This window comes from Protopterus annectens, chromosome 3.part0, assembly GCF_019279795.1.
Source record: "Protopterus annectens isolate FY-2018-M chromosome 3.part0, PAN1.0, whole genome shotgun sequence".
Lineage (NCBI taxonomy): Eukaryota > Metazoa > Chordata > Ceratodontiformes > Protopteridae > Protopterus > Protopterus annectens.
The window spans coordinates 809,512,724-809,538,062 of NC_056731.1; the positions used below are offsets into that span (position 1 = coordinate 809,512,724).

Below are 25,339 nucleotides of genomic sequence, written 5' to 3' on the forward strand. Positions count from 1 at the left end.
GAATTATTACCCCATTAGCCTGACAATATGTATGGCTATGGAGCGCATCATCATGGACCTAATTAACAAGGATATAGGGAATCTCCATCTCTAAATACCACGCAGTTTGGTTTTGTGAAAGGTCAATCATGCCTGCTCAACCGGGTTGACTTCTTTGAGTCAGTCACTAGAGCTGTGGAAGAGAGGAAGGCCATTCATACACCCTACCTCGATCTGGCTAAGGCCTTTGATACCATTTCCACTCAGGAATTAGTGATAAACTCCCCAAACTATGCATCAAACCCTATATCACTAGGTGGGTTGCAAATTGGCTCGCAGATAGAACCCACAGTGTGAAAGTAGCAGACTTCAAGTCAGATTGCCGACCAGTCATGAGTGGAGTCCCACGGAGTTTGGTCCTGGGTCCTCTCCTGTTTGGCATGTACTTCTCAGAAGTCCAGGTCAACAGGGAGGGACTCTGGCTGACCAAGTTCGCAGATGACTATAAGCTGGGAGCCATTATTAACTCCCCAAGTGATGCAGACATCCTACAGAAAGGCCTCACTGAGACTTGTGACTGGTGTCGAAACCATGGCCTTAAGCTTAATGCCAAAAAATGCATTGTCATCCCCTTTGGGGAAAAACTCAGTTCCCACTAATTACCACATTGATGGGAGACCGCTGAACACTGAAGGTGTTATAAGAGATCTGGGGACACAGGTTGATAGCAGCCTCTCCTTCGACCACCACATTGCCACTGTGGTCAGAAAGTCCTTCTATGTAGCACATCTCATTACCAAGGGTTTTGCATCCAGGAAGAAAGAGGTCATCATCTCTCTCTACTCTTCCCTCATTAGGCCAGTCATCGAGTATAATGCCCCATTTGGCATGTACCTCACTAGACACATGCAGCAGCTGGAATGGTAACAAAAGCACCTCACGAAAAGGATCCTAGGCCTTAAACACATGTCATACGTGGACAGACAGAAAACTCCAGCTATTCTCTGTCTCATATCGTCTACTAAGAGGCGATCTCTGCTTGACTTACAAAGCCATCTCTGACCCAGCTCTGTTAAAAATGCTACATGTAAAGAAATTCCAATCCCCTCCGCACCACACGCACCGGAGAACTCAACCTCATTTCCACAATCAACAGAACATGCTGGAGGGACAGGTTCATAACCCGAGACTGCCCATGCTCTGGAGTAGACTTCCCATACATGTCAAGCAGAGCACCTCACTGGCCCTCTTCAAGAGAAATCTTGATGAGTGAATGGGAAATAGAAAGTTCACCCCGGGGATCACTTTGGCGGCTCTAATTGATAGAGGCACTGGGAACTAACATTGGGCAGCACAATGCCAGGGCACTTCTATGAACTAGGCTTGTAAAGGCTCCAGGGCCATTAGCCTGGTTCATACCTATGAACCAGGACACAATCAGTGATTATGCATCACTGGTGCTACTATATTTGTGTGAGTCACTACCACTGTCCTGTCTTACTCTTTTAGCGAGGGGTATTTGTCAGCCACTTCAACATGTCAGATCCTCATTTTTCTTCTCAGACTTTTGTCAGTCTGTTCTTGAATGAAGTTTTCCAGTTAAGACCACCTAAAATACAGGTGGCACCTTCTTAGGATCTTAACTTTTTGTTGGAAAAGTTAACTCTGTTTCCTTTTGGACCAGTGCATCAGGCTGCTTTTTTAGATCATGTTTTGAAATGTTGTTTTGCTTATTGCTCAAACGTGTGTAAGAGACATCTGAGTTGCAGGCTCTCATGATAGGTGAACCCTATTTGGTATTACATAGAGATAGGGTTACTTTAAGAAAAAATCCCTAATTCATGCCAATATTAATTTGTTGAGTTTATTTGCAGTCATATCATCATTCTCCTTGTATTCCTTCCTGAACCTTAAAACCAGGGAGAAAATACTATTCATACTCTGAATGCACAAAGGCAACTATGGTATTATCTTAACAGCACTGAATTGTGTAAGAAAGCTGAACATTTGTCTGTTTCCTGTGATGGTAAAGAAAGGGCAACTCATGTGAAAACAGATAATTTCCAGATGATTGTCCTATGCTATTTTTGTTATTCCCTCCATGGTAAAACATTTCCAAGCAGGATCAAGGTACATTTACTAGAGCCTTGTCTTTTTTTGATGGCATATTGGAAAGAAGTAGACTCAAAGTTCTAGAGATGGCAACCTGTGGTAATCCAACAATATTGCTAAGGCTAAGGCTACTGCAGCAGTGATTTATGATGAACATAATTCAGTTGTGTAAGTTGCACTTACCATAACAGGTGTTCGATTAAATCACTGCTGCAGTAACTGCATCCTCCCTCCATCCCCCTGAGTTGTATATATTTTTTCAGGTCAGTAACCAGCCTTTGTTTTGTGGCAAGAAAGTCCTGACGTATTTGCTGTTTTCTCTACACAGGAGCCCCAGACACAGCAATCTTGATAGCATATGTCAGGGGGAAGAAAGCTTTTAGAAGACTGGCCGGTCATTATATCCTTGGCAGGATAATAACCCATATATCTAAGGCTACTACAGCAGCGATTTAATTGAACATCTACTGTTGTGGTAAGGGCGAGTTACACAAGTGAACTTTTGTTACTTATAAAAAGTCATGATTCTGGAATATGGAGCTTAGTAATCATTTACTTTCTGTTTTAGTTTAAATAAAACCTTGGTTGTGGTAAGGATGGCATGGTAGTTGAATATAAGGGAGGAGTGAAGATTAACACTTGAGGTATATGTAGAGTTTTACTTCAGTGATACTGCTTCCACAGCGGTCTGTGAGGTACAGTGTAACAGCTCTGGGCGTTCTAAAATTCACTAAGTTGCACTTTGGTGCTCAGTTGCAGGGCGGCGCAGTGGTGCAGCAGTTAATGCTGTTGCCTCACAGCAAGAGGTTCTCTGGTTCGATTCTCGGCCGGGGTGCCTTCTGTGTGGAGTTTGCATGTTCTCCCTGCGTTCGCGTGGGTTTCCTCCGGGTACTCCGGTTTCCTCCCACATTCTAAAGACATGCATCTGGAGCATTTCTCCCCGGGCCTCCGCTGAAAACAGGATCTGTGGAACCTAGTTGGACTTGACCGCTCAACAAATGTTAAATAAATAAATAAATAAATAAATGTTATTGGTAAGCCAAATAAAAATTACTCTCTGGATAATCTTGTAATAAAGAATGTGCTCCACTCCTTAGAATGAGGAGGTAAGTTGCATACAAGATGATATATAATGCAGAAAAGGAGGAGGGGAGAGTATTGATGGAAAGAGAATAAAGAACTGGGCCAAGTGTAGAGTCTTGGTATACACCTGTTTTTGGTGAATCAGGAGTGGGGAGAGTGTCTGTGATCAAACAGAGTCTGGGTGGTTTGGCTGGCTCTAAACATAGATGGATAAAGCCCTGATTGTTTCCCAGATTACACAAATTTGAGTGGCACTGAAGGATATGGAAGGACTTAATGAGGAAGGGTGGGTATGATAGGCTGATGCTGGCTTGCCCATCCTAGGAGGAGGAGAGAGATGGTTTTCAGTCTGATGCATGTGTTAGTTGCATGTAAAGACTTGTGGGCATTGCAATGCACACTAGGGATGGTGATGGTAACCCTTGATGCATATGGGTGGGAACCTGCTCAGCAGAAGAAAGGCATAGTAGACTGCCACTGTGATTAGAGTGTCCACATCAACCTCCTAGGGTGGGGTTAGAATTAATTTTAAGGGGTCTTCATCGCAGTTAAACAGCACTGATACATTGCAGTGGGGGAGGGATGTAATGTAGTGCCTCAACTTGGGTGTATTTATTGTCAGTCCAGAAAACACAAGACAACCTTGATCTTAGGGTTGTGAATCCAGACTATGAAGCCACATGATGAGGGAATTTATTTCTCAGTGCTAGGCGGAAGTGTGGACAAGGTCAGGAACAAAACATCTTTGTATATGCCTGCATGAGGGCCCCCTCCAGTTTGCTGTTCCTCTTGCACAGTTCAGGTTTGCTGCATTCAAGAATGAATGGACTTGAGACCAGTGGAATGGAACTGATGTGAAAAACGACAGCAAAAAAAAAAAATGGAAGGAGCAACTAGAAATCTAAAGTGGCTTACTAGATTCATCAGAAAAAAATTAAATTGTGAGTATTTTCAAGATGTAGTAAATGGCTATCTTGAATAAATGTTTTTTTTTTTTTTATTTATACATCATACATCTTTTATTAAGTGGCTGGTGTCCGTGTTACTGTAAATGAAATCAGTGGCTTGGAATAAAGAACTGGTGGAGTTAATGACAGTTCTGTGTCCATGCTTGGAGTTGTCAGATATAACTTTCAGAACTGTAAGAGTGATTGTGGTTGTATATTAGTTTTTATCAAAATTTAATGGGGAGTGGTAGATTAGCTGTAGGGCAAGTGTTCAGGTGATAAGGAAGACTACAGTTTTAAGAACAGGATGATGACTGCAGACTTCTGTGATATTGGGATAGAATCATTGTTGAGGGAGTCAGGGACTGAAAAAATAAGATAAAGATTTAGAGATATTGGATGTAGAATTTATGGGAGTTTTGAATGAGGGTCAGAACTATCCTTTGGGGATGAATCTGTTTAAAAATGATTATACTTGAGCTGTTTTAGAGCACTGAAGTAAAATATAAATAGGGTGAGGGAGAAGTGGAAGAGGCTTGGGTAGACTTACGATGTAAAATCTTTTATAGGTTTGCTGACTTGAGTAGAAAATTTAAGTTAATTAAAATTAATGAGAGAAGTGATGGGCTTTAAGGATGTAGAATTGTTTTTGCCTAGAAGACTTTCATTTCAGTCCAGTACATCTTTGAGTTGCACAGGGAAATTTTTTGCCTTGACACATTATAATCAGATTTAGCATTTTTAAATACAGTCTAGCATGGTCTCTCTGATAGGATCTGTGGGCAAAGTTGAGAGTGTCTAAATCACCAAGTCTTTTAGCTTTAGGTTCTCATCATTAGGGAACCATATTCAGTCCTTCAAAAAGATCTGGTGTTGCTTAGAACAAGTTGTATTTCATTCTTAATGTTATTTCCAAGGTGTTACTAAACAAATCCTTCACCATCCCCGTTTCCTTTTACCATGCAGAAACCAGGGAAAGGAAAGTTCTTTACACCCTAGATGCACCCTGCATGCTCATGTATTTTCTGAAATGGATACAAGTTTATGAAGCTGGAAATGTTGTTTGCCTTCTTTGCACTTAGGAGGGGAAGGGCTTCTGGTTGCCCGGCAGTCTCTTTCCAAGTTGAATGAGAACTGGGTTAGTTTTTGTTATCAGGTAGTCAGCTGTCCACAGGCTAATACTGCTTTGGAAAATGGCGCAATTTAACTATCCATCAGTGAAGAAATTACTAACTTTATTCAGAATATAATGGCTGAGAAAGAGAAAGAAGACCTAAATGTAGTGATTTCTAAAAAAAAAAAAAATGTAAAGAAATTAGTTATGTTAATGTTAAAAAGTTTGAAATACAGAATGTAAAAATCAGTGCACCTTATTAAATTAGGTTTTAATGTAAACAATGATTATCTATGATATTTAATGAATATCTAGGATTTGTAATAAACTACAGATCTGATGTTGTTAATCTTCTTTCCATTCATCACTGATAGGTTCAGTTCCGAGGGCAGCCTTTTTACCAATCTCGTGCCAGCTAAAGTTTTTACCCAGAATGCCCTTCTCCCTGTTACCTCAGATCTCGTTTGCCACGTAGCCGTAAAGCCACGTTTCGGTCGAGCTCTCAGCTAAGTGGAACTATATTTGATATTTGTGTGAAAAACTTTTGATATTTTCATTATTGAGCGAATAGTATTTGTAGTGTGTTTTCTTCCGATAGACCTTGTTTTTTTTTCCTCTCTACTCTATCCATTGTTACTGTTGGTAAACTTTTAAGTACCATTGTTGGTACGGCCTTTCCTCTCTTACCCTTGTGGTATTCCTTCAATACCATAGCTGGCATTTTTCTTTCCTGTCTAGCCTGTTAGCATTGGTTTTAGTAAGATGTTTCTGTTTTCTCTCCTACATATCACTGTACTGGTGCAATTGTGATTTTTTATTTGAACGATGTTTGACTTATTTGTTCTAACTGGTTATTCTGTTGGCCTGTGGTGTTTCTCTATCAAGATGTCAGATAAGAAAAGTACTTCAGGCTTTAAGCATTGTGCTTCATGTAATGGCAAGTTACCTAATAGTGATTTTCACGATGATTGTGTATACTGTTTGGGAGTGCCCCACTTTTTGGTGCAGCCTCCTTGTGACATTTGTCAGAGTTTCAGCCAACGCACTCTTAATGAGTGCAAAAATAAACTGATACTGAAAGGGTTACTTAGAGGCCATTTCTGCGATGGAGGTCTCAACCCCTCCTCTTAAAGACAAAATGAGGTCCCACTCTGTTCCCTCCTTAATGTCAGGTGATCAGGGTAAGCCTGTGAAATCAAAGGTCCCAAAGTTGTTTTCGGATCATAAATCTGCCTTTATGGCTCTGTCTTGCTCAGCGCTGAGTGTCTCAAAACCCTCGATACCGGCGCCAATTTCAGCACTGGTCCTGCCACCAGCACCTATTATAGACCTCACCACGCTTATTTCGACTTCGGCACCTGTGGCCACTTTGGCTCAGGGCACACCTTCGATACCTTCATCAGTTATGATTTTGGAACCGACCATTTCAGCTCCGATTGCCACTTCGGCACCGAGCGTTTTACTGACTACACTGGATTTGACCCCTTTACTCCTGGTCTCGAAACTTGAGACTTCAGTGCCGGCAGACCTTGCACCACAGACCTGCTGCTCCCTTTCCATAGATCCATTTCTAGGCCAAGTGTATAGCCCGTTCATTGAACGTCTTGACTGTCCATCCTGAGTATCCCCTAGATCCATCAGGAGCCTGTCGGAACATGACTGGTGCGTCTTGTGGACTAGCTGTTGTTAGCCAGGAGGATAACCACACTTTCTAAGACCCATCCACCTGCAGGACTTGGGTTGGTTTCTCCATGGACTCCATCTTACACTCCTCCTTTGACCATTTCTGTTCCGAAGCCTTCTGCTCCGACATATTTCTCGGAGCCCATCACCTCAGCACCTACAGTGCACCTCACTCTGGCTCCCAGTTTGTCCCGTTGTTCTTCGGTTCCTGTGGAGCCGGTTCTTCCTCAATCTGGGGATTGGGGGGTGCTTTGGCCCAGGGCACAGAGCCATCTTTCTCTTTGGTGCCATCCTCAATGCTGATAGCCACGTCCGCACTGATCCTCCATCCCTGGGGGCGGGTTCATAGGAGTGGGGTGTGACCCCCTCATCCCGAGGTTGTCTTTCTCTTTTCCAGGCTCTCATCCTTCTTCGGGTGGACCCGCCATTCACACGATGGAGCGGGCTCTCACTTCTGGAAGCACTTCTTTGATGTTGGAACCCCAGTTCTTGCCCCCTGAGCTACAGCTGCCACAGACCACCACCCCTGGGACACCGGGCAGAGAAGCCGCAGGACACCCCTGTTCAGGGTACCCGCTCTTCCAAGTCCTCCTCAGAGACCCCCACTGAGGAGCCCCCTCAGAAGAAGACATGCAAGAGGAAGCACATGGACTCACCCGAGGAGTCCTTAATGGAAGACACGGATTACGAAGGGTCCCCTCGGTCACCTCCTGATGATGTCTCTTTTGGCGACATCCTGGAAATGTTAAAGCAGAGAGGTGACTGGAAGCCCCCCCCAACCCTTCGTCTGAGGAGTCCGTTTTCCTGCAGTCTTTCGGCACCTGGCCTGCTACCTCTTGGGTGACCCCGGCTGCCGATGAGCTCATCGTGCAGCTCGCTTGGAAGAACCCTGATTCCAGTGAGGTGGTCCCTTGGAGACCTGACAAATTCTTTCCTCTCCCGAGGAGAAATCGCATTGGTCCAAAGAGTTACTAGTCAATGCTATGGTGGTGGTGGCGGTCACGAAAAAGGACTTGGCTGAGGAAAGTCCCGCTGTCCACTCACCCATCAGGGAGTCCCGGGCGGTGGACAGACTTGGGAAGTGAGTTTTTGCATCAGGGACCTTTGCTATATGGTCCTCGAACTATTTGGCACATTTTACGAGGCTCCAGAGGGACTTGATGTCCAAACTCTCTGGGACGCTCGCAGGACAGTTGTTTGACAAGGTCAGGGACAAAGTGGCCTTGCAGCTTGCAACCCTGGAATCAATGTCCAACTTGTCCATGAGGTTGCTTTCACATGCGACCAAAGGGGGGGGCTAGAGCAGTGGGTTCGGACATTGTCATGAGGCATCATTCCTGGATGCGCATTTGTGACCTCGTGGACCCCTTCAAGTCTTCCTTTTTGAATGCTCCCATCAAAGCATCATCCCTTTTTGGCTCCAAAGTGAAGGAAACGCTGGCCATGTGCGAGCAAGATGGAAAGACCCTGTCTGCCGTAGGCCTACGTTTTTTCAATCCTCAATGTACCTTCTCCAGGAATCAGAAGAGAGGGAAAATGTGGCACAAAAAATCTCTGGGTCCTTTCTGTGCTGCACATGGTGAAGATACCCCCAGGGGCAGAGGAGGTAACAATTCTGGAAGATGCCCCTACAGAGACAGAGGGGGGTCCTCATAACCAAGGCTCCAAGGATTCCTTCTCTGGACAGCCTTACCAGCGTTCCTGAGGAGCAGCCCAATTGCTTACCTCTGGAAGCATTCGGGGGTCATTTTTATCTGCACCAAGCTGCCTGGCAATCTATTACCACCGATCATTGGGTGAAGAGTATCATGACCAGAGGGTACACCATTCCACTTTCTTGTCAACCAAATCTTCCAAGAAAGCTTCCCGATATTCCAGCCAGTCAAATGGAAGAAGCAGCTTAAGAGATAATAAAGCTGTCTCAAAAATATGTCATCCAACCAGTCCCACCAGACCAAAGCAGATCCAGATTTTACTCAAGATTCTTTTTGGTGCCAAAAAAAGACAGGGGACTGGAGACCCATTTTGGATCTCAGCAGCTTAAACAAGTCTGTCACCCAAACCAAATTCCGGATGGTCACGGTTCAGTCCATTCTCACTTTTTTAAGAGAAGGCGATTGGATGTGCTTGATAGATCTCCGGGATGCATATTACCACATCAAGATGGACAAATGCTCCAGAAGTCTGCTTTGCTTCTGGCTAGGGACCAGTCATTATCAGTTTCATGCCCTACTGTTTGGTCTCTCTACAGCCCCCAGAGTGTTCACAAAATGCACGGCAGTGGTCACAGCTCATTTGAGACTACAAGGATTATGGGTGTTTCCAAATTTGGACAACTGGCTCCTCACTGACCCCACCGAGCATCTTCTGGTAACAGCACTGCATTAATACTCTCTGTCTAGCAAAATTGTTGGGAATAATGATACATTGGGAGAAGTCAAACCTTACTCCTACACAACAAATAGAATTCAGTGGAGCAGTGTTAAATACCCAGTCCTGTCTAGTATCACTCCCAAATCACAGACTCCACCAATTGAGGCTCCAGCTCCGAGTGATACTCTGTCAAACAAAAGTTTCAGCAAGGGAAAGTCTGGCCCTAGGTTCTATGGCAGCTTCAATTCCAATAGTGCCTGTATCAAAGCTACATATGTGGATCCTGCAGTGGCTTCTTCTTTGTCAACTGCAATGGCTCCTTCTTTGTCAATGGTTCCCAAACTGTCACCCCCTCTGTTACCAGATTCGAATAACCAACTCCTGCAAACAGGACCTCATTTGGTGGATGAGGCCATATTCAGAACTTTGGAGTAGTCCATTTCAATCCCCTCAGCCGAGAGCCATTGTGACTACGGATGCTTCCCTGATTCGGTGGAGGGGCCATTTCCAGGAGAAGACAGTCCAAGGCACATGGTCCACCTCAGATGCCCACCTGCATATCAGTGTTCTAGAACTGAGAGCAGTGTTGTTAGCGTTGCAGGCCTTTCATTCATTTCTCCCTTCCGGGACAATTGCAATTCAGTCAGACAATATGTCAGTGGTCTGGTATATCAACAAGCAAGGAGGAACCAATTCTTACTTCCTGTGTTGAGAAGCGATGAGAATTTGGCAGAGGCAATAGCTTCCAACCGCTTTTTGATAGCAACACATATCCTGGGGAGCTCCAACGTAATTGTGGACAAACTGAACAGATGCATCCTCCTGCCTCATGAGTGGTCCCTCAATTCCGAGGTGGTGACAGAAATCTTCAGCCACTGGGGCCAGCCTTGCTGCGATCTTTTCGCCTCCTCTTCAAACAAGTGCAGCAACTATTTTGCCCTTCTTCCCCCAAAGGGGGACTCCCCGAGGGATGCTGTAATCCACGATTGGCCCACAGGACTTCTTTACACCTATCCTGTCCTTCCAGTGATTCCAAAATTTCTAAAGAAAGCTCTTCGGTTGAGATGCAAGGTGATCCTCATAGCTCCGTTCAGGCCTCAACAAGTTTGGTTCCTCTTCCTTCGGTCTCACCTACTGTACCCACAGTGGATTCTGGACCCTCTCCCAGATCTGATTACTCACCCCCAAGGGTTGAGCCACCCAAATCCATCCAATCTCAAGCTGACAGCTTGGTTTCTCTACTTCCATTAGTTGCCAGGCAAGCTAATCTCTCCTCGCCTGTATGAGACATCATTCTGGCCTCTCATAAACTATCTACCAGAAGACTATATCAGGATAAATGGAAAAGGTTCTCCATCTGGTCCAAGGATAACATGCTAGACCCATATTTGGCTCCAGTAACTGCAGTACTTCAATACTTGGCCAAGTTTTTTTGATAATGGAACCTCTGCCTCTACCATACGAGTACACCTAGTGGCAATTTCTAATTTCCACAGTGGTATAGATGGCACTCCTCTTATCTCTTTACATCTGTGCAAGGCCTCAAGGGAACCTCTCATATCAGGCCTCCTGTCAGACAGCCTGTGGAACCATGGAACCTCACTGTAGTGCTTCAGTCTTTCACTCAAAAAACTTTTGAACATGCTGCAAATTGTGACCTAAAGTTGTTGTCTTGGAAATCTTCGTTCTTGGCAGCCATCATGTCTGCCAGAAGGGTCTCAGAGTAGCAGGCATTGTGTATCAAGAGGCCCTATTTGGTCTTCCATAAAGACAGAGTATCACTTCAGACGAATCCATCCTTCCTTCCCAAAGTTGTTTCTGAATTCTGCATTAACCAGACCATTGATTTACCAGTGTTCTTTTGGAATTTGTCCAGTAGAGTAGAGTACTGCCTTCACTCCTTGGATGTACATTGGCAACTGTAATTTTACCTAGACAGGACCAAACCTGTCCGTAAGTCTGAACAGCTTTTCATCTCCTTTTCTGGGCCTAGAATGGAAGATGCTGTTTCCAAGGTTACATTATCAAAATGGCTAAGGGGGACTGCATACGTTTCATATATTCCCTCAGTAATGAACCTATGCCAAAAGGTAAAGCTCACTCCACTAGATATATGGCAACATCTGTAGCTTTCCATTCCAGGGCTTCCATGGATGACATCTGCACAGCAGCTACTTGGGCTAAGCCTCATACCTTTATCAATCATTACAAATTGGACTTGGTCTCCAGAGGGAGAGTGCCTTTGGCTCAGTGGTACTCAGGAATGTCCTTCCATGGACCTCAAGGTAGCTTGGGATTCTGTCCCATCAGTGATGAATGGAAAGAAGATTAACAGCATCAGATAAAGAAGTTATGTCATACCATAACGTTCTATCTGTGTTGTTCAAGTTCTTTCATTCATCACTTCCCACCCTCCTTCCCCCCTTCAAAGGCTCCTGGCGGATGCTTTGGGTCCAAGTGGTGTCCTAGGGTATTTGCGCAGAAGTGGCCTCGACTTTGCTTCTCTTTCTCTAGCAAACTCAATCTGAGGTAACAGGGAGAAGGGCATTCTGGGTAGAAACTTAGCTCGAGAGTTTTTTGGCTGGACCGAGCTTGGTAAAAATGCCGACTCGGTTCAGAGGGCTCGGAACCGAACCCATCAGTGATGAATGAAAGAAGATGAACTACACAGATGGAGGATTATGGTAAGACATAACTTCTTTTTTGTTGTGTTATGGATTACATTTTTTTGGAAAATAAAATGTCAGAAACAATAATTTAGCTTTTCATGCTTGCTGTTTTTTTTGCTTACAGCATAATACATTGCTGCATTATTAAATTGTCATCTGTATTAAAGTATCAAGTAATTAAATGGGTTTTTCTTTTTTTCAGATCTTACCTGGTTTATATATTGGAAATATTAAAGGTATGTTTTGTTTCTGTTTGGTTGAACAGTAATGAATCTGTCCTTGTGTCTTATAAAAAGAAAAGTAAAAATGGTCATTGAAATGCTTCATTATTTTCTGTGTAGTAACCTTTCTTCCTCAGCGTATTTCTTTGACACTGGGTAATGCAAGTTTATGTATTGTTTCATGCATTAAGTACATCTTCCGTGAGATGACTTGGCTGTAGTACAAAAGGGTCAAGTCATGGTGCAGAGGCAGCATACATGCCTAGTAGGGGGTGGAGGTGGGAAGAGGATGTAGCTGAACTATTTATAGTGAATCCTGCTGCTTTTGTATTTATAACCTTTTTATGCATGATCACAGAATCGTTTATGACATTCTACAGTCTATGAAACTGACAGAAAATACTAGTTTTCAGAAAGAATTGTACCTATAATTATTTCTGTCCTGATGCTTTCACAAATTGTGTATACATCTCCATCCCGTGTGAGTCTGTAAATCTTATGAAGTTTGAGGTGCTAAAAAGCAAGACAGGTTAGCGCTGGGGCTTTAGAAATTACAAGAGTAGTTTAAGCAAGTTGTCTCAACGTTAGTATAATTACATTACTTTTTGTAGTAGTGTACAAACAGTGAATACTAACATTATTGAGAAGATAAATTGGCATCTTTTGACCAAATCCTGCTTTCACTTGAATTGGTTTGTGCCATGATGCTACTTACCATAGAATTGTGGTATTTTCTCATTTAAAGACTATATAGAAAATTATGAATGATCAGCCTTTGTTTCTGACCCTTTTTTTTTCTTTTTGCCATCGTTTCTGTGTTTCTGGATGCCGGATTAGAGTGGATATATTTTCATTGGGCGTTCTTTTTATTGTTTTGAGCCCTACCAGAAAGTGCAAGGCTGTTGTTCTGCTTTCTGAAGATCTGAAAAGTAGTAAATAGCCACAGGTGAAATTTTGTGATTTACCATGAATAATGTACAAACCAAAGTTTCAAACTGCCTTATATTTGAAAAGAAAAAACATAAGTGATCATTGAATTGAAGCCTGAATCTGAATTGTGTTAGTCGGTAACACTTTTTGACTGCTCAGATAATCTGTTTTGTCAGGGTAAACTTACTTTCAACCTATTAAAGGTAAATTGAATAGAGAGATGTGGCATCCTCCTTTCCTAGTTAAATTCTGTAATAAAACACATGTGAGGTACACATTACTGGCATTATGCAGAATTGAAAATGTGGGGTTTTCTTGTGAAGATACCATCAATGACTTTGGAAGATGACCACACCAATAAACTGTCTTTTATTATATGTTTTATGACTGGCATACAGCTAAACTCAAGATGAGACCATGAATTAGCTTTGATTGGTTAAAAGTTAGCTACAGCATTTTTGTGTCTAGCAGTATTTTAATGCTGTACAATATATAGCTAATATATTAAGTATCAGTATGTCTTTACTTTCATCTCTGCAGTCAAAAGTAACAGTGTTGTTATGTCAGTCTGGCAGTGTCCAGTTTCTGTCTTCTCTACCGGTTTGAAAACAGAGCAAGCTTATGTCATTATTTTATAGTTAGGAATATTTTGTATCTTTGAAAAACTCATTACATTTGTAACGGAGAGAAGGGGCTTCGTCCTTTTGTTGGATGGAAACAGCAAAAACCAATTTGCAGCACCTTATAGGCTATTAGACAATGGAAGAAACTGCTCATAGAAGCACATGGATAATATCTGGCTGTATAACAAGTGTACTGTTCAGCCATGTTTCTATTTTTACAGTCACCTTCATATCAGTTGTTGCTGTTTCACATAGATGATTACAGATTTCTTTTGCAAACTTTTTTTGTACCACAACATTTTCTAGCTATGAGGAAACCTGCCATACACTAGTATGTAGGTATTGTAGAAGAGATTGGGAGCTTAAACTGAATATATAGCTTAGTATCCTCACTTACCAGTATGACATTCTTAGGAGTACCATGGTGGCAGAAGACTTGTTGATGTCTGGGTGGTGTTGAGCAGTGTCAGTGACCTTCATAATATACTCCCCTCTCATGCTAGGAAGCTCAGAAAGGTTGGTTGCAATGATGAAGCACTCTTGAAGTGCTGTCATTTGGATAGTGTTTAAAGAGGTCATGTCTGAGATGGTGATAGCTTAGAGATCTGTTGAGGATCCTGTGGCAGAAAAACAAACTTTTTTTTTCTGTCATTGAAATATCGGCTTCAAAAGATGTTTGAAATCTTTGTTCACATTTCATTGTTTAACAAAAATTTGTTCCTCCTGTTTTAACCTTTTTTATTCTTCACAATCATAATGAATTCTCCATAAATATTGAACTTCTTCCTTTTTTCACTTATCAATATTTTGTTATATTGTACAGCCGTACATCACACTATCCAAATTTTACATAAATAAATCAGGGGAAGGAAATAATTTAGTGTTCTTTGGTCAAAATTCTTTCTCTTATGACTATAAATAATATTTATCTAAAGTCAGCTGAGAAAATCCTATAGCAGTAATTTTTTTCTTCTGTTAAATTCCAGAACCCATTAATTATGTTATACTGTAAAATAATAATAAATTACATATTCTGGAGTTTATTCTGCTTTACATTCTTCTACAAGACATGACACATTCAGTTAGATGAAAACTTTCAGTCAGAGGTAAGAATATGAGTTAATGTCCTTGTAAAATGTCATAACATATTCTCCTTTTTTAGCTTTGAGCTTTTTACTTTTACAACCATATTTGCTTCTGCTGGTAACATTTTCTACTCTGATTAAAGTAACAATTTTTGCAATAACCATCCCCCATCAGTTCCTTTTTATTGCAATCAGGTTATCCAGGCTGTAGCTGGAGTTAACTATAGCAGACTTCTAAACCTGTTATGTTCTCCATTGTTTCATTCTTCCTGAGGCTGTCATACTTGGAATGCACTGTAAATGTGGCTCATCTCTTTCCAGAACTGAAAGGATTTTTGGCTACAGGGTTTAGGCTGACCCTGTAATTGGGAAGACAGATGAACACAAAGGGGACCATCATCATTTGGATGGAGAACTAGCTTTTTTAGCTGCTGTCTCTCCCTTTGGATTATAAGGTCATCATGGCTTGGGGACGTGCTCTCTGGCACTGAAGGGAAGCTGACCCTGGCTTCTTGTTGAAGTGCTTCAATAAACCTTGTACACTCTACTGCTAAGGTCACCAAACATTCTGGCTCCCAGTCTATACCTGGAGTTTGACTAAGCATTACCCCGTAGCATGCCTCTCTTAACCTTCTGCCCCCCCAGGTTGGGTCCCCAGCAACCGGCTCACCAAAAGAAAGTGGGTTGACTGAGTCATAGTTCATAATTCTGTAGTCAGGGCATCTTCCCTCTTCATCACTGAGCAGTTTAGTGTTTCTTCCTTCTAAAGCTTATACATTGATATTCTAAGTTCCAGCCTCTGACTCTCTAAAAATAATTATCATTTTATTAATTAATTACTTTATTTAAATTTCCCAAATTATGCCAGTTAAAATTTACTGTTTTCATTGATTTTAAAAGCTTTTAGATATTTTTAGCAAACTAAACAGGGTAAACTATATTAATACACCTATACCTTATGCAAGTGATTAAGTGGTTTTATTTCAAAACTTCATATTACATTGGAAAAACAGTCATCAATTCTTAGTAGTTTTTCAGGTATCATAAAATCATCTGTTATGTAGGAGCCCATGGCTATCAAGACAGATCTTACAAAATAAACATAGTTTCTGTATGACATAGTAAAGCCTCCTCATATTTTCAAGACTGAATTTACCTCTTCCAAAATCTGTTTCCATCTCACTATATATACTTGTATCCCTACATATCTATACCTAGCACTACAGTTTTCTATCATGTTGTGTGTCCCTAAAGCTTTTCTTGGCTATATAAAGTCATTCTTTACATTCACATATTTTTTATTATTCAGGGCAAAATGGTTATGTATTAGGTTATTTAAAGTTATTTGTTACATTCACAGATTTTTTTTTTTTTTTTTACTCTTCAGGGCAAAATGGTTATATATTTGGTAATAGTCACTCTTCTACATTCCATTATTTCCTTTATCCTGTTTCCTGAGCTTTTATTTTTGTATTATTGCACTAGTACATAAGCCTAATAAAATGCTCTCAAAAGTCTTCATCTTTACTTCTGTTCCAAAACACAAAAGTATTCTCATGTGGAAATCTAATCCTTACCTTTCTTTTGTATCCATAGGCCTGTTCATCCCTTAATATTTTTTTCAGTTTATTCATTCATTTGATAACTTCTTAAATCAACTGGTCTAAAGTGTTAATTGTTGACCAAGGCTAAAAGACATAATGCACTGCTATTACAGTCACAGGTATCAGGAATTTAAAGCAAATGTAAAGCAATGTTTTATACTAAGGAAATGTGGTACATGTTCATTTGTTCAGTTCAGTTATGAAACTATGCTAATAGTAATGTGAACAAGTAAGTTATACTTGTATATATACACAGCTGCACACACAGACACAGTCATATAGATGCACAGCTGCTTATAAACTCATCTAGTTATCTACATGATGCAGTGCTGCATTTAACATTGGAAGGTATAACAGTGATGAGTGTCAAACGTAATCATTTTACCTTCAGCCCTCCGATCTTTATGTGATCAGACTCTCATACCATACTTAGAGCAAAGTCCTCTTAACATCTTTTCCTGTTCCTGATCAAAACCTCCTGCTCAGCTCATTAGCTAATTTTACCTCTCTATGCATTGCTTTTAGTAAAATGTTATAATCAGCACTGGCTAAAGGCAATGCCGTGTACCGAAACTGTCTTTCTGTCAGTGTGCGTGGTTGGCTGACAACTAGCTGAAAACCAGGCAGCGAAGACTCAAAATGGGAAAAACCATGAAACTGAAAGAATATTGTTTTTGTCAAAGTAGTACAGTGGTTCATGCTGTTGTACTTGTGTACAATGGAAGGGGTATGTAGGGTAAAAGAAAGTAAAAATTTTAGAAGGATTACAAGGACCTATTGAGGTATGTAAGCAGTGTGCATCCTGCAAGTGCCGTAGCATAACAGAATAAAGCACTACATTCAGGTAGTTGCAGAAGGTTAGGGATGTTAGTCAATGGAACAGTTTCTATGCATGTTGGTGGAGGTAAAGTCAGAGACAAAAATGATCTTGAATACAGCAGTACGAGTCCTAATAGTTTAAATACTGAGTTGAGTTAGCAGTATATGATGTACATGTTAGGATGAATTATTATGATCAAAATGTTTAGAAAATATTTAAGGTAATGCAGGGTAATTGTAACCGTTTCTTTAAGAACGTTTAATTATAGTACTTGTCAATTACTTAATTGTCAGTTATGCAACTGAGCATATGTTTAAATGTGTTCCTTGTATTAGTTAAGTATTGTTTGCTCCCTGAGAAGGCATTTTGGCAAAGTGCTAGAGAGTGGAATTAAACTTTCCTCATTCTTCCAGTGGATGGTGTGTCCTTTATATAGTGATGAGGTGTAGCAGTGTGCAGGGATTGAACTAGTGGGTCATCCTGTGACATGTTTTTCTAATTCATTTTTCCCTTTGCTCACATTGTAAGATAGAGCTCACCATTTCTGTCAAAGAGGTAGGAAAGCCGGGTGATACCTTGTTCTCTTGAACAGTGTTGTTTTTAAGGTGCATTTGGGATTTGCATTCTTATCAAGGGAGCATTCTTCTATAAAGCCATTACAGATTTTCCATATAGATTTTATGGAATTTTATGGAGCACAGTGGCATCAGTGGATGCATACTTTCTAATACGCCTGCTTTATCTCTGCACATTCCTACATACAGCCTTCAGCACATGTAATGTGGACAAATATGGACAGCAGGACCTCCTGTACCTTATTTACTATGAGACAGAATATAAATTTAGCCATATATTGCTTCTTACCAAAACTCAACCGTCCAGTAATCTCTGCATACCCCTGAACATGGGATATTGGTGGTGCTGATGGACACGTTTTCTCGGCTGCTGTGGCCCACTAATTTTGTTTTTAATTTTGCATGCTTTCCATTGTTTAGTTTGAGGCATTATCCTGAGATCTACCATGTCTTTTGTTAATTACAGCAACTCTCCATGAACTGCTCCTTCTTGATAAATTTGTTTTGTAGTATTGGCATAGTCTCTGTACATGATAGTAAGCATTTGTTTTAATAAGCAAGATCTGTTTCCTTCTCCATAAAACATTAGCAAGTACTTTAAATATTAGTAACTTTTCCTTTTAAACCTTACATGTCCGCCTAGGCTGAAGACTAGTTACATTCCATAAATCACTGAATTAGAAACTGATAGTGCTACTAAAAGTTCTTAAGCGACAGCTCAGTGAAGGCTGATGAAATAATTCCTTACTTTTTTTAACTTGCGTTTAATGTACCACTTGAACACTCCTCCTTTCTTTTGTATTGGTAACAGGTTAACAGCATTTTTGTTTTCAAAAGAGGCTCAGTTCGCAAAGTGTTTAGTTGTCAGCCTATCAGCTTGATGTCATTCAGATGAAAAGGGGAAGAGATGCCTGTACAACAAGCAGTGGCAAGTAACTTAATCTGGCAGTTAGAGTTAGGGACTAGATTAGACACTTGATAGGACAGCAAGTGATGGAAATATCATTTCTAGTAACTAGTCTTTTTCTTATTTCTATTTATGGAGGAAGTACTGTGGTTTATGTGGGGATTGAAGATGAGTCTTGGAAATGTACCCACTCAACTTCTAATTTTTGAGGATGCCTATGATTTTAGCTTAAAATCTTACTCCATGGCTTACTGATGATTTTTTTAAAATTCTTTATTAACATCACAGAGCATAGTGACATGAGTACACATTCATTTAGAAAAGAGAAAACAAACCATTACAACATTGTCTTTTCATTTGTACACATTGTAGAGATATGTTTTTTCATAACAATTATTCGATTTAATGTTAGATAAATTGCTTTAGTCCTGCCATCCCTGAAATATCACTCCTTCTGAGGAGTATTCTGCTGGTATTGTTCCCACTGATTCCATTTATTTATATATAATTTATTCCTTTTAAATATCCACCTCCAGTTCTTTTATCTGTCTCACAACATTCAACAATTCTCTAACGGTTGCTTTTGTCTTTGATTTCCATTTCACTTAATTGCTTTTTTGTAGTTTCCCCCAACATCTGTTGCAAAATACCCTGTAGGGAATTTTTAAAATATATCATCTTGTTACATTCCCCCAAAACATGTTCCTTGGTACCCCTCTATTTCCTGTCGCATATCTAGCAATTGTTGTCCACCTCTGGGGGAAGAAAAAAAATGTTCTGAAGTCTACTTTGGATGTAAAATACCTATGCAAACACTTCCATTCAAAAATCCTAGACCCTCCATATTTTTTTATATTGCCTTTCTATTCTCATTTCCCAGTCTTTTCTAACCTCTTCTGGTTGATTCTTAAAGTTATCATGCATTATTTTATATATCTTACTAATAATCCCCTCGTTACTGTAACTTCTGTTTAGATTGTACTGTAAACTCAACCAGAGCTAGTATTTCATTTAACATTTCCCTGTTTCGTTCTCTGTGCCTATACAATACTCTATTACAAATCCCTGATAGGGAATGCAGTCTCCAACCTGCAGTCCAAAGTTCTGCTTGGCTTTACCTGTTGTCCGTTTTCATTTCCTCTTACTCCATTTTCCCTCTCTGGTTAGTTGCTCGCAGCAACTTGGGTTCTTTTCCAGTAAATTCCATTCTTGCCTAGTTTATGAGATCTTACTTAGAGTCTTAGTGAATGGTAAAATTTATTTTCTCCATTCCTGTACTGACGTAGTTCTCAAAATATTTTCTGCTACTTTGTACATATAATATTTTTTATGGTTGTCCCTGCTCTTCTTAAGTGCATGCATCCAAAATCCTATCCTTTCCTTATTTCGTTAACCCCCACTGTCTTAACATTTTTTCTTTCCACTTTGATTTGTAGTCTTCTGCTTGTGGTGTATATACAAACCTTAGCTGTGAAGCTCTAAAAATATCCCTTCATTTCTGGTTATCCTTATTCACCTTGCTCTGAGGAGAGATACAATGTATCCCCTTAACTCTTACCCTCTTCCTCAGAAATAAATTCCTTCAAGTCTTAATTATTGTCCACAGCTTTTTCCTTTGGGTAATAGAAACATGTTGGACCTATATACAATACTAAGGGGACTAGATACTGTTTAACTGCTCATACCTTACTATCCATATTCATTGTCAGGAGCTTCTAGGTTCTCACTTGTTGTATTATCTTTCACATAGTCTCTTTCCACATATCCTTAGCTGCATATCCGAGAATCCCTTTTAATACAACCTCCTAAAAACATTATCTTATCATAGGTTCATAGCTGATTACAAGGCTAATGACCCTAAATGGCCTTTTTAAGCCTAGCCATGCTTCCCAACTATATCCAATCGGTTATGATACCTCTTATTTGAGGTACTAGTAGCTGAGCATTTATAAGCTTCCGCTTTCTAATAGGGACATAGGTGGCAGACCAGTGGTAAATTTATGATTCCCCATCCACTAATCCAGGTTGTACTTGAATAAGTGCAGGGAGGAACTCTTGCTTCACATGAATGACAAACCTGTTCCATAGAAGTGGTAGTCTCCGAGGCAAATACCTGTCCCTCCAACATGTCAAATTATGTTGCAGATGAGGTTCAAGTCCCTAAATAGGGTGTTTTTGATGCTGTTTGTGTTACTGATATGCAACAAGACCGTAAGAGCTAGATCAGAAATACTTTGAAGGCCAGGCATGGATCACCATGCAGTCTGTAGGAGACAGAGTACAAGAATAAGGCTTTGAGGAGGTCCGCATAGGACACGTTTTCTACACCATGTATTCTATTGTGAGGAACCTCTGAGGACACACTACTTGTTGTATATGCCTGGTCAGATACACACAGATGAGGACATTGTACTCTGTGTTTGCTATGACAAGGGCTGAGTGCAACTGAATGACACCTTTGGACCTAGATGCCATGCCTTTGCTTATAAGTTGGGCAACATCAAAAGATTTCCCTACTACAGTAGGCACATGATCGTCAAAGGCCGTGTCACTGTCTACATGTTCCCAAGTTCTTGACCACACAGTCAGCTCTTACAGGTGTCCCCATAAATATGTGTATTGCTGAACCAATACATTTGTGAGAATATAGTTTACAGGTAAAGCCTTTATTTTATCCTCATTTGTTTTATATCCTGAAAAAAACTTGAAACTGTCGCAAGGTATTCTACAACACTGAATATAGCCTTATCTGGATTTATCAAATGTAAAATAATATCCTGTACCAATATGGCTGGTTTTCATGGAGTGCCATACCATTTATACTCAGATTTGAGAGTCCTTTATTTTGTTTGTCAATGGCTCTAAGTATAAGGCAAGTAACATATGAGAAAGAGGCCATCCCTGCCTGGTTCCTCTGTTCAAACCCAGTTTGTCCGAGAAAAGCCTTTCACTTTGATTCCTTCCTTTGTGTATCTTCCTAATTAATGTCATTATTCTATCAGGAAATTATGCCATTGTCATAATCACAAAGTCCCAGCTAACTCTATCGGATGCCTTCTCTGAGTCAAGATCTAAAAACAATAACAGATTCTTCTTGCACTCTGCTTCCTTTTGAATCATTATCATTCTGTTCATGTGGTCAGTTGTTTGTCTACCCTTAACAAAGCCATGTTGATCCGTAGCTATCAATTTTGGCAATACCTTAGCAGTTCTTACGTAGAATATACATAAATGCTTTGTAATCATGGTTCAAAGCTGAAACTGTCTTTATGAAGTTGGATTTAAAGGATCTTTGTCCTCTTTGAGTAGTACAGCCACCATAGATTTCTTCCATGATGTTGGTACTGACTTCTGGCCTTTTAAAGTATTGTTAAACTTAAGCTTCCAGATATTTATCACTTTTTCCCGCCTAATTTTCAAATTTCCACAGAAATATCATCTGTTTTTGTAAACGTTCCTGTTGATTGATTATGAATCACCATTTTTATTTCATCCTTTCCCATCTTAGCTGTTAATTCTTGAGCCTTATATTTCTCCAGCCTTGGCATATTTAAGTATTCCAATCATGTTTCCATTTTTGTCTTTTCTTGGTTCCCCCATTCTTCATTCCTTTATAGAAATCCCCAAATATCTCTAATGCCTCTAAAGGGTCTCTGGTTATTTTTCTTTGTCTTAGGCTCCCTGAGTTTGGCAACACCCTTTTGTGTTTTCTGTTGTCTAAGTAATGCTGATAGTTGTTATATTCTTATAAAAAAATACTTTCATAAAAGCAACCTTTATATGCTCATGAATATTATCCTTTTACTCCCTCATTTCTCTTTTAGCACTCAACAATTGTTCCTTTTCTTGCTCTATAGGATTCCCCATCGTCTGCAATGCTTCAACCTTTGATAATCCCTGTAAATTATTCCTGTTAATGCTTCAACGTTTGCAATCCCTTTAAACAGTTCCTATTACTTCTTTCCATATCTCTTTCAGTCTCATTTCTGTGTATTATTCCATCCCACAGCTATCCCTTCTGAAGACGTTTGTGCAATCTCTGGCAACTCTTAAATCATTTTCATTATCTGTTCCTTAAAAATCCTCTCCTTTTAATAGCTAAGTAGGGAAGCACCACTGTCTCATGTTTACTTGATTACTCTAGATTTTTATTTTGGTCTTTATTGATGCATGGCCTGAAATAGTCATTTCAAAAATTGCCAATTATATTCCCGTACTGTTATGGAATACAGTTTCTGTCCAATTTAGCATAGCTATTATGCCTTGGAGAATAATATGTAAATTCTGTCTGGGTTTCTGCTAGTAATTTTACATCTTCCATTCCAAACATTCTCTTATATTTCTCTGGAAGTCTCACCTTGTCTTTCTTCTCCTCCTATGTTAGTATCGGAGCCCCTCTTGCAATCAGTATTATTATCCCGCTTTTCGTTTGCCCCAGATACTCTGCTGAATTACCATTCTGGAATCCTTTCTTTGCTAAATTTTCGTGCTCATTTCTATCTAAGCATTTCTCCTGTAACATTGCTATCTGTCCCTTCACATCTTAATATAGTACAGTAGTCTGTGGTACATGTCCATAACTATAATGCCATTCAGATTTTGTGATATCACCGATGGGTCAGTCATTCGGACAACATACTATTATTTTCACATTTTCTCTATCACAGTTATTTTGAATACATTTTCAGCTTGCAGCTTACATGCATGCATTATTGTTTGGCAGGCTGAACCTATAAGAAATTATGGCTTCTCTTTCTCTCTTTAGACCTATGTCACATTTTCCCAGACTATTAATTGTAATAAAAACATAAAAAAAATGTTCATTTTCATTTTTAACACCCCAATCGTTTTTACTTTACAACTATATACATTTTCCAAAAAGGAAAATTACTCCTCTGTATTTGGATAGATGCTTCAGATAGACAGTTTCACCTGCAGGCTCCACCCATTCTAAAGTTAGGTTTAATCATGTGAAAATGCATGTTAGAGACTGTGTTACACTCTGTACCCATAGTATCCTTTCTTGTCCCATCTCAGCTACCCTTTCAGATGTGAAAAACAAGTTGTATACTCTCAATTAATTGAATTATAGCCTTAAAAAAGTGTCTTGGCCATCATTCAGTTTGAATCATAATGCAAAATCTATTCACTGAAGTGTTTACAAGCAGAGGGATTCCTACTAGTAACATTATCTTCATTTATTTCCAATGAGCTGCCTGTCACTTCTTTTTAAGTACTAATTTAATGTCTTTTCATACAGACCTCACAATTCATGCTTTAGTCATTTCATAATTTATTGCCTGTGCCTGCAGACAGTGCATTTGTAATTTAAAAAGCTCTGATGACAAATAAAAAATGTACATTTCTTCTTTAACGTTAGCATTAGCAAAACAGTTACTGATATGACTTCCTTTTAAAATGTAAGCTGTAGTTAACTTCCACAACTGTGTTGTACATATTACTAAGAGAAGAAAAAGAAAGGGGACATTTTTTTACTTGCAGTTTCTTTTTTACTCCCTTTATTATCCTTTTTAACTTTAATGACAAAGTGGTAAATTATACATTGTGATCTGCAACCAGTTTAAAATAATCCACAAACTTCCAGTCTCTTTTTTTTCTTCTTTTTTCCCTCTGGTTCTTGCAGAAGCAAAGGTCTGTAACCAAACTGCAACTAATAGCAATATCCCTTTACAGTTTCTCTGTGTTTGTTTCCTATTTTCAGATTGTTACTGTGCCTCTTCTTAATTGACTAACATGGATCTCTGGTTCAAATTCAAAGTACTCCTCATTTTTTTCGTTAGCTCCTATGTTTTCCCCCATCACTCAGTCATATCCCTCTGGAAGACTGGAAAATGTTTTACTGGCAAGTTTTGTCTCTGGGCTATGTACTTGTCAGAGGAATGAGAAGCAGAATGTCTTTCAATCTGCTAGCTCACTTTTTGCTAGAGAAACTTTATTTACCTGTTCTGCATCCAAGAATGTCTTTTCTGCTTCTGTAAAAAAGTTTTGTAGAGAAAGCTGCATATAGCACCTTGAATTTCACCACTGCCTCTCAACAATCTCTGTCAGGATACATTTGCTTCTCTTCTGCCTGGTGTATTATGAATGATCATTTCCTAGAAACAAGTCTTGTGTCCCCGGTTGATAGTACTTTGCCCTTTTGCCAAAATTTTGTCAGGAGCAGTTCCTTCTGCTGATTTGACAGTGTCTTTACTAATATAGGTCTCATGGCTAAATCTGGAACATAAACACAATGTGCCCTTTATGTTTACAAATCATAGCAGGGCAATTGCTTATTTGTACTTTCATAAAATTAATGCAGTCTGTTCCTTCCCAGTTTCTCTGTTACAGCAGGCATGCTTTGTTTTGTAGCTCAAACAGTTCTTCTTGAGAAGCCATTCAGCTAGTCTTTTCATCATTTCATCCTTTGATTTTTGCAGATCTGATATTGACACTGTCATTCTTCCTCAACCTGTGAGTTCTTGGATCCGATTCAGCAGCTTTCCAAGCTGAGAAGTCGAAGCTCAAGCTCCTCCCATCCTACTCTTAATGCCTCATTCCGCCAACACACCTCAGATCTTATTTGCCGCTCATAGTGTACGCTTTGAGATTCC

At 39.9% G+C, this 25,339-nt stretch overlaps 1 protein-coding gene across 2 annotated transcripts in view; it reads left to right on the forward strand.

Annotated features, from left to right (window-relative positions):
* The window catches only part of DUSP22 (dual specificity phosphatase 22), a 938,178-nt gene that overhangs the window by 123,774 nt on the left and 789,065 nt on the right, over window positions 1–25,339 (forward strand). For both annotated transcript variants that reach the window (XM_044065151.1, XM_044065152.1), the window contains exon 2: window positions 12,163–12,196. In XM_044065151.1, coding sequence (XP_043921086.1) covers window positions 12,163–12,196 — 34 coding nt within the window. The remainder of the gene's footprint in view (window positions 1–12,162; window positions 12,197–25,339) is intronic.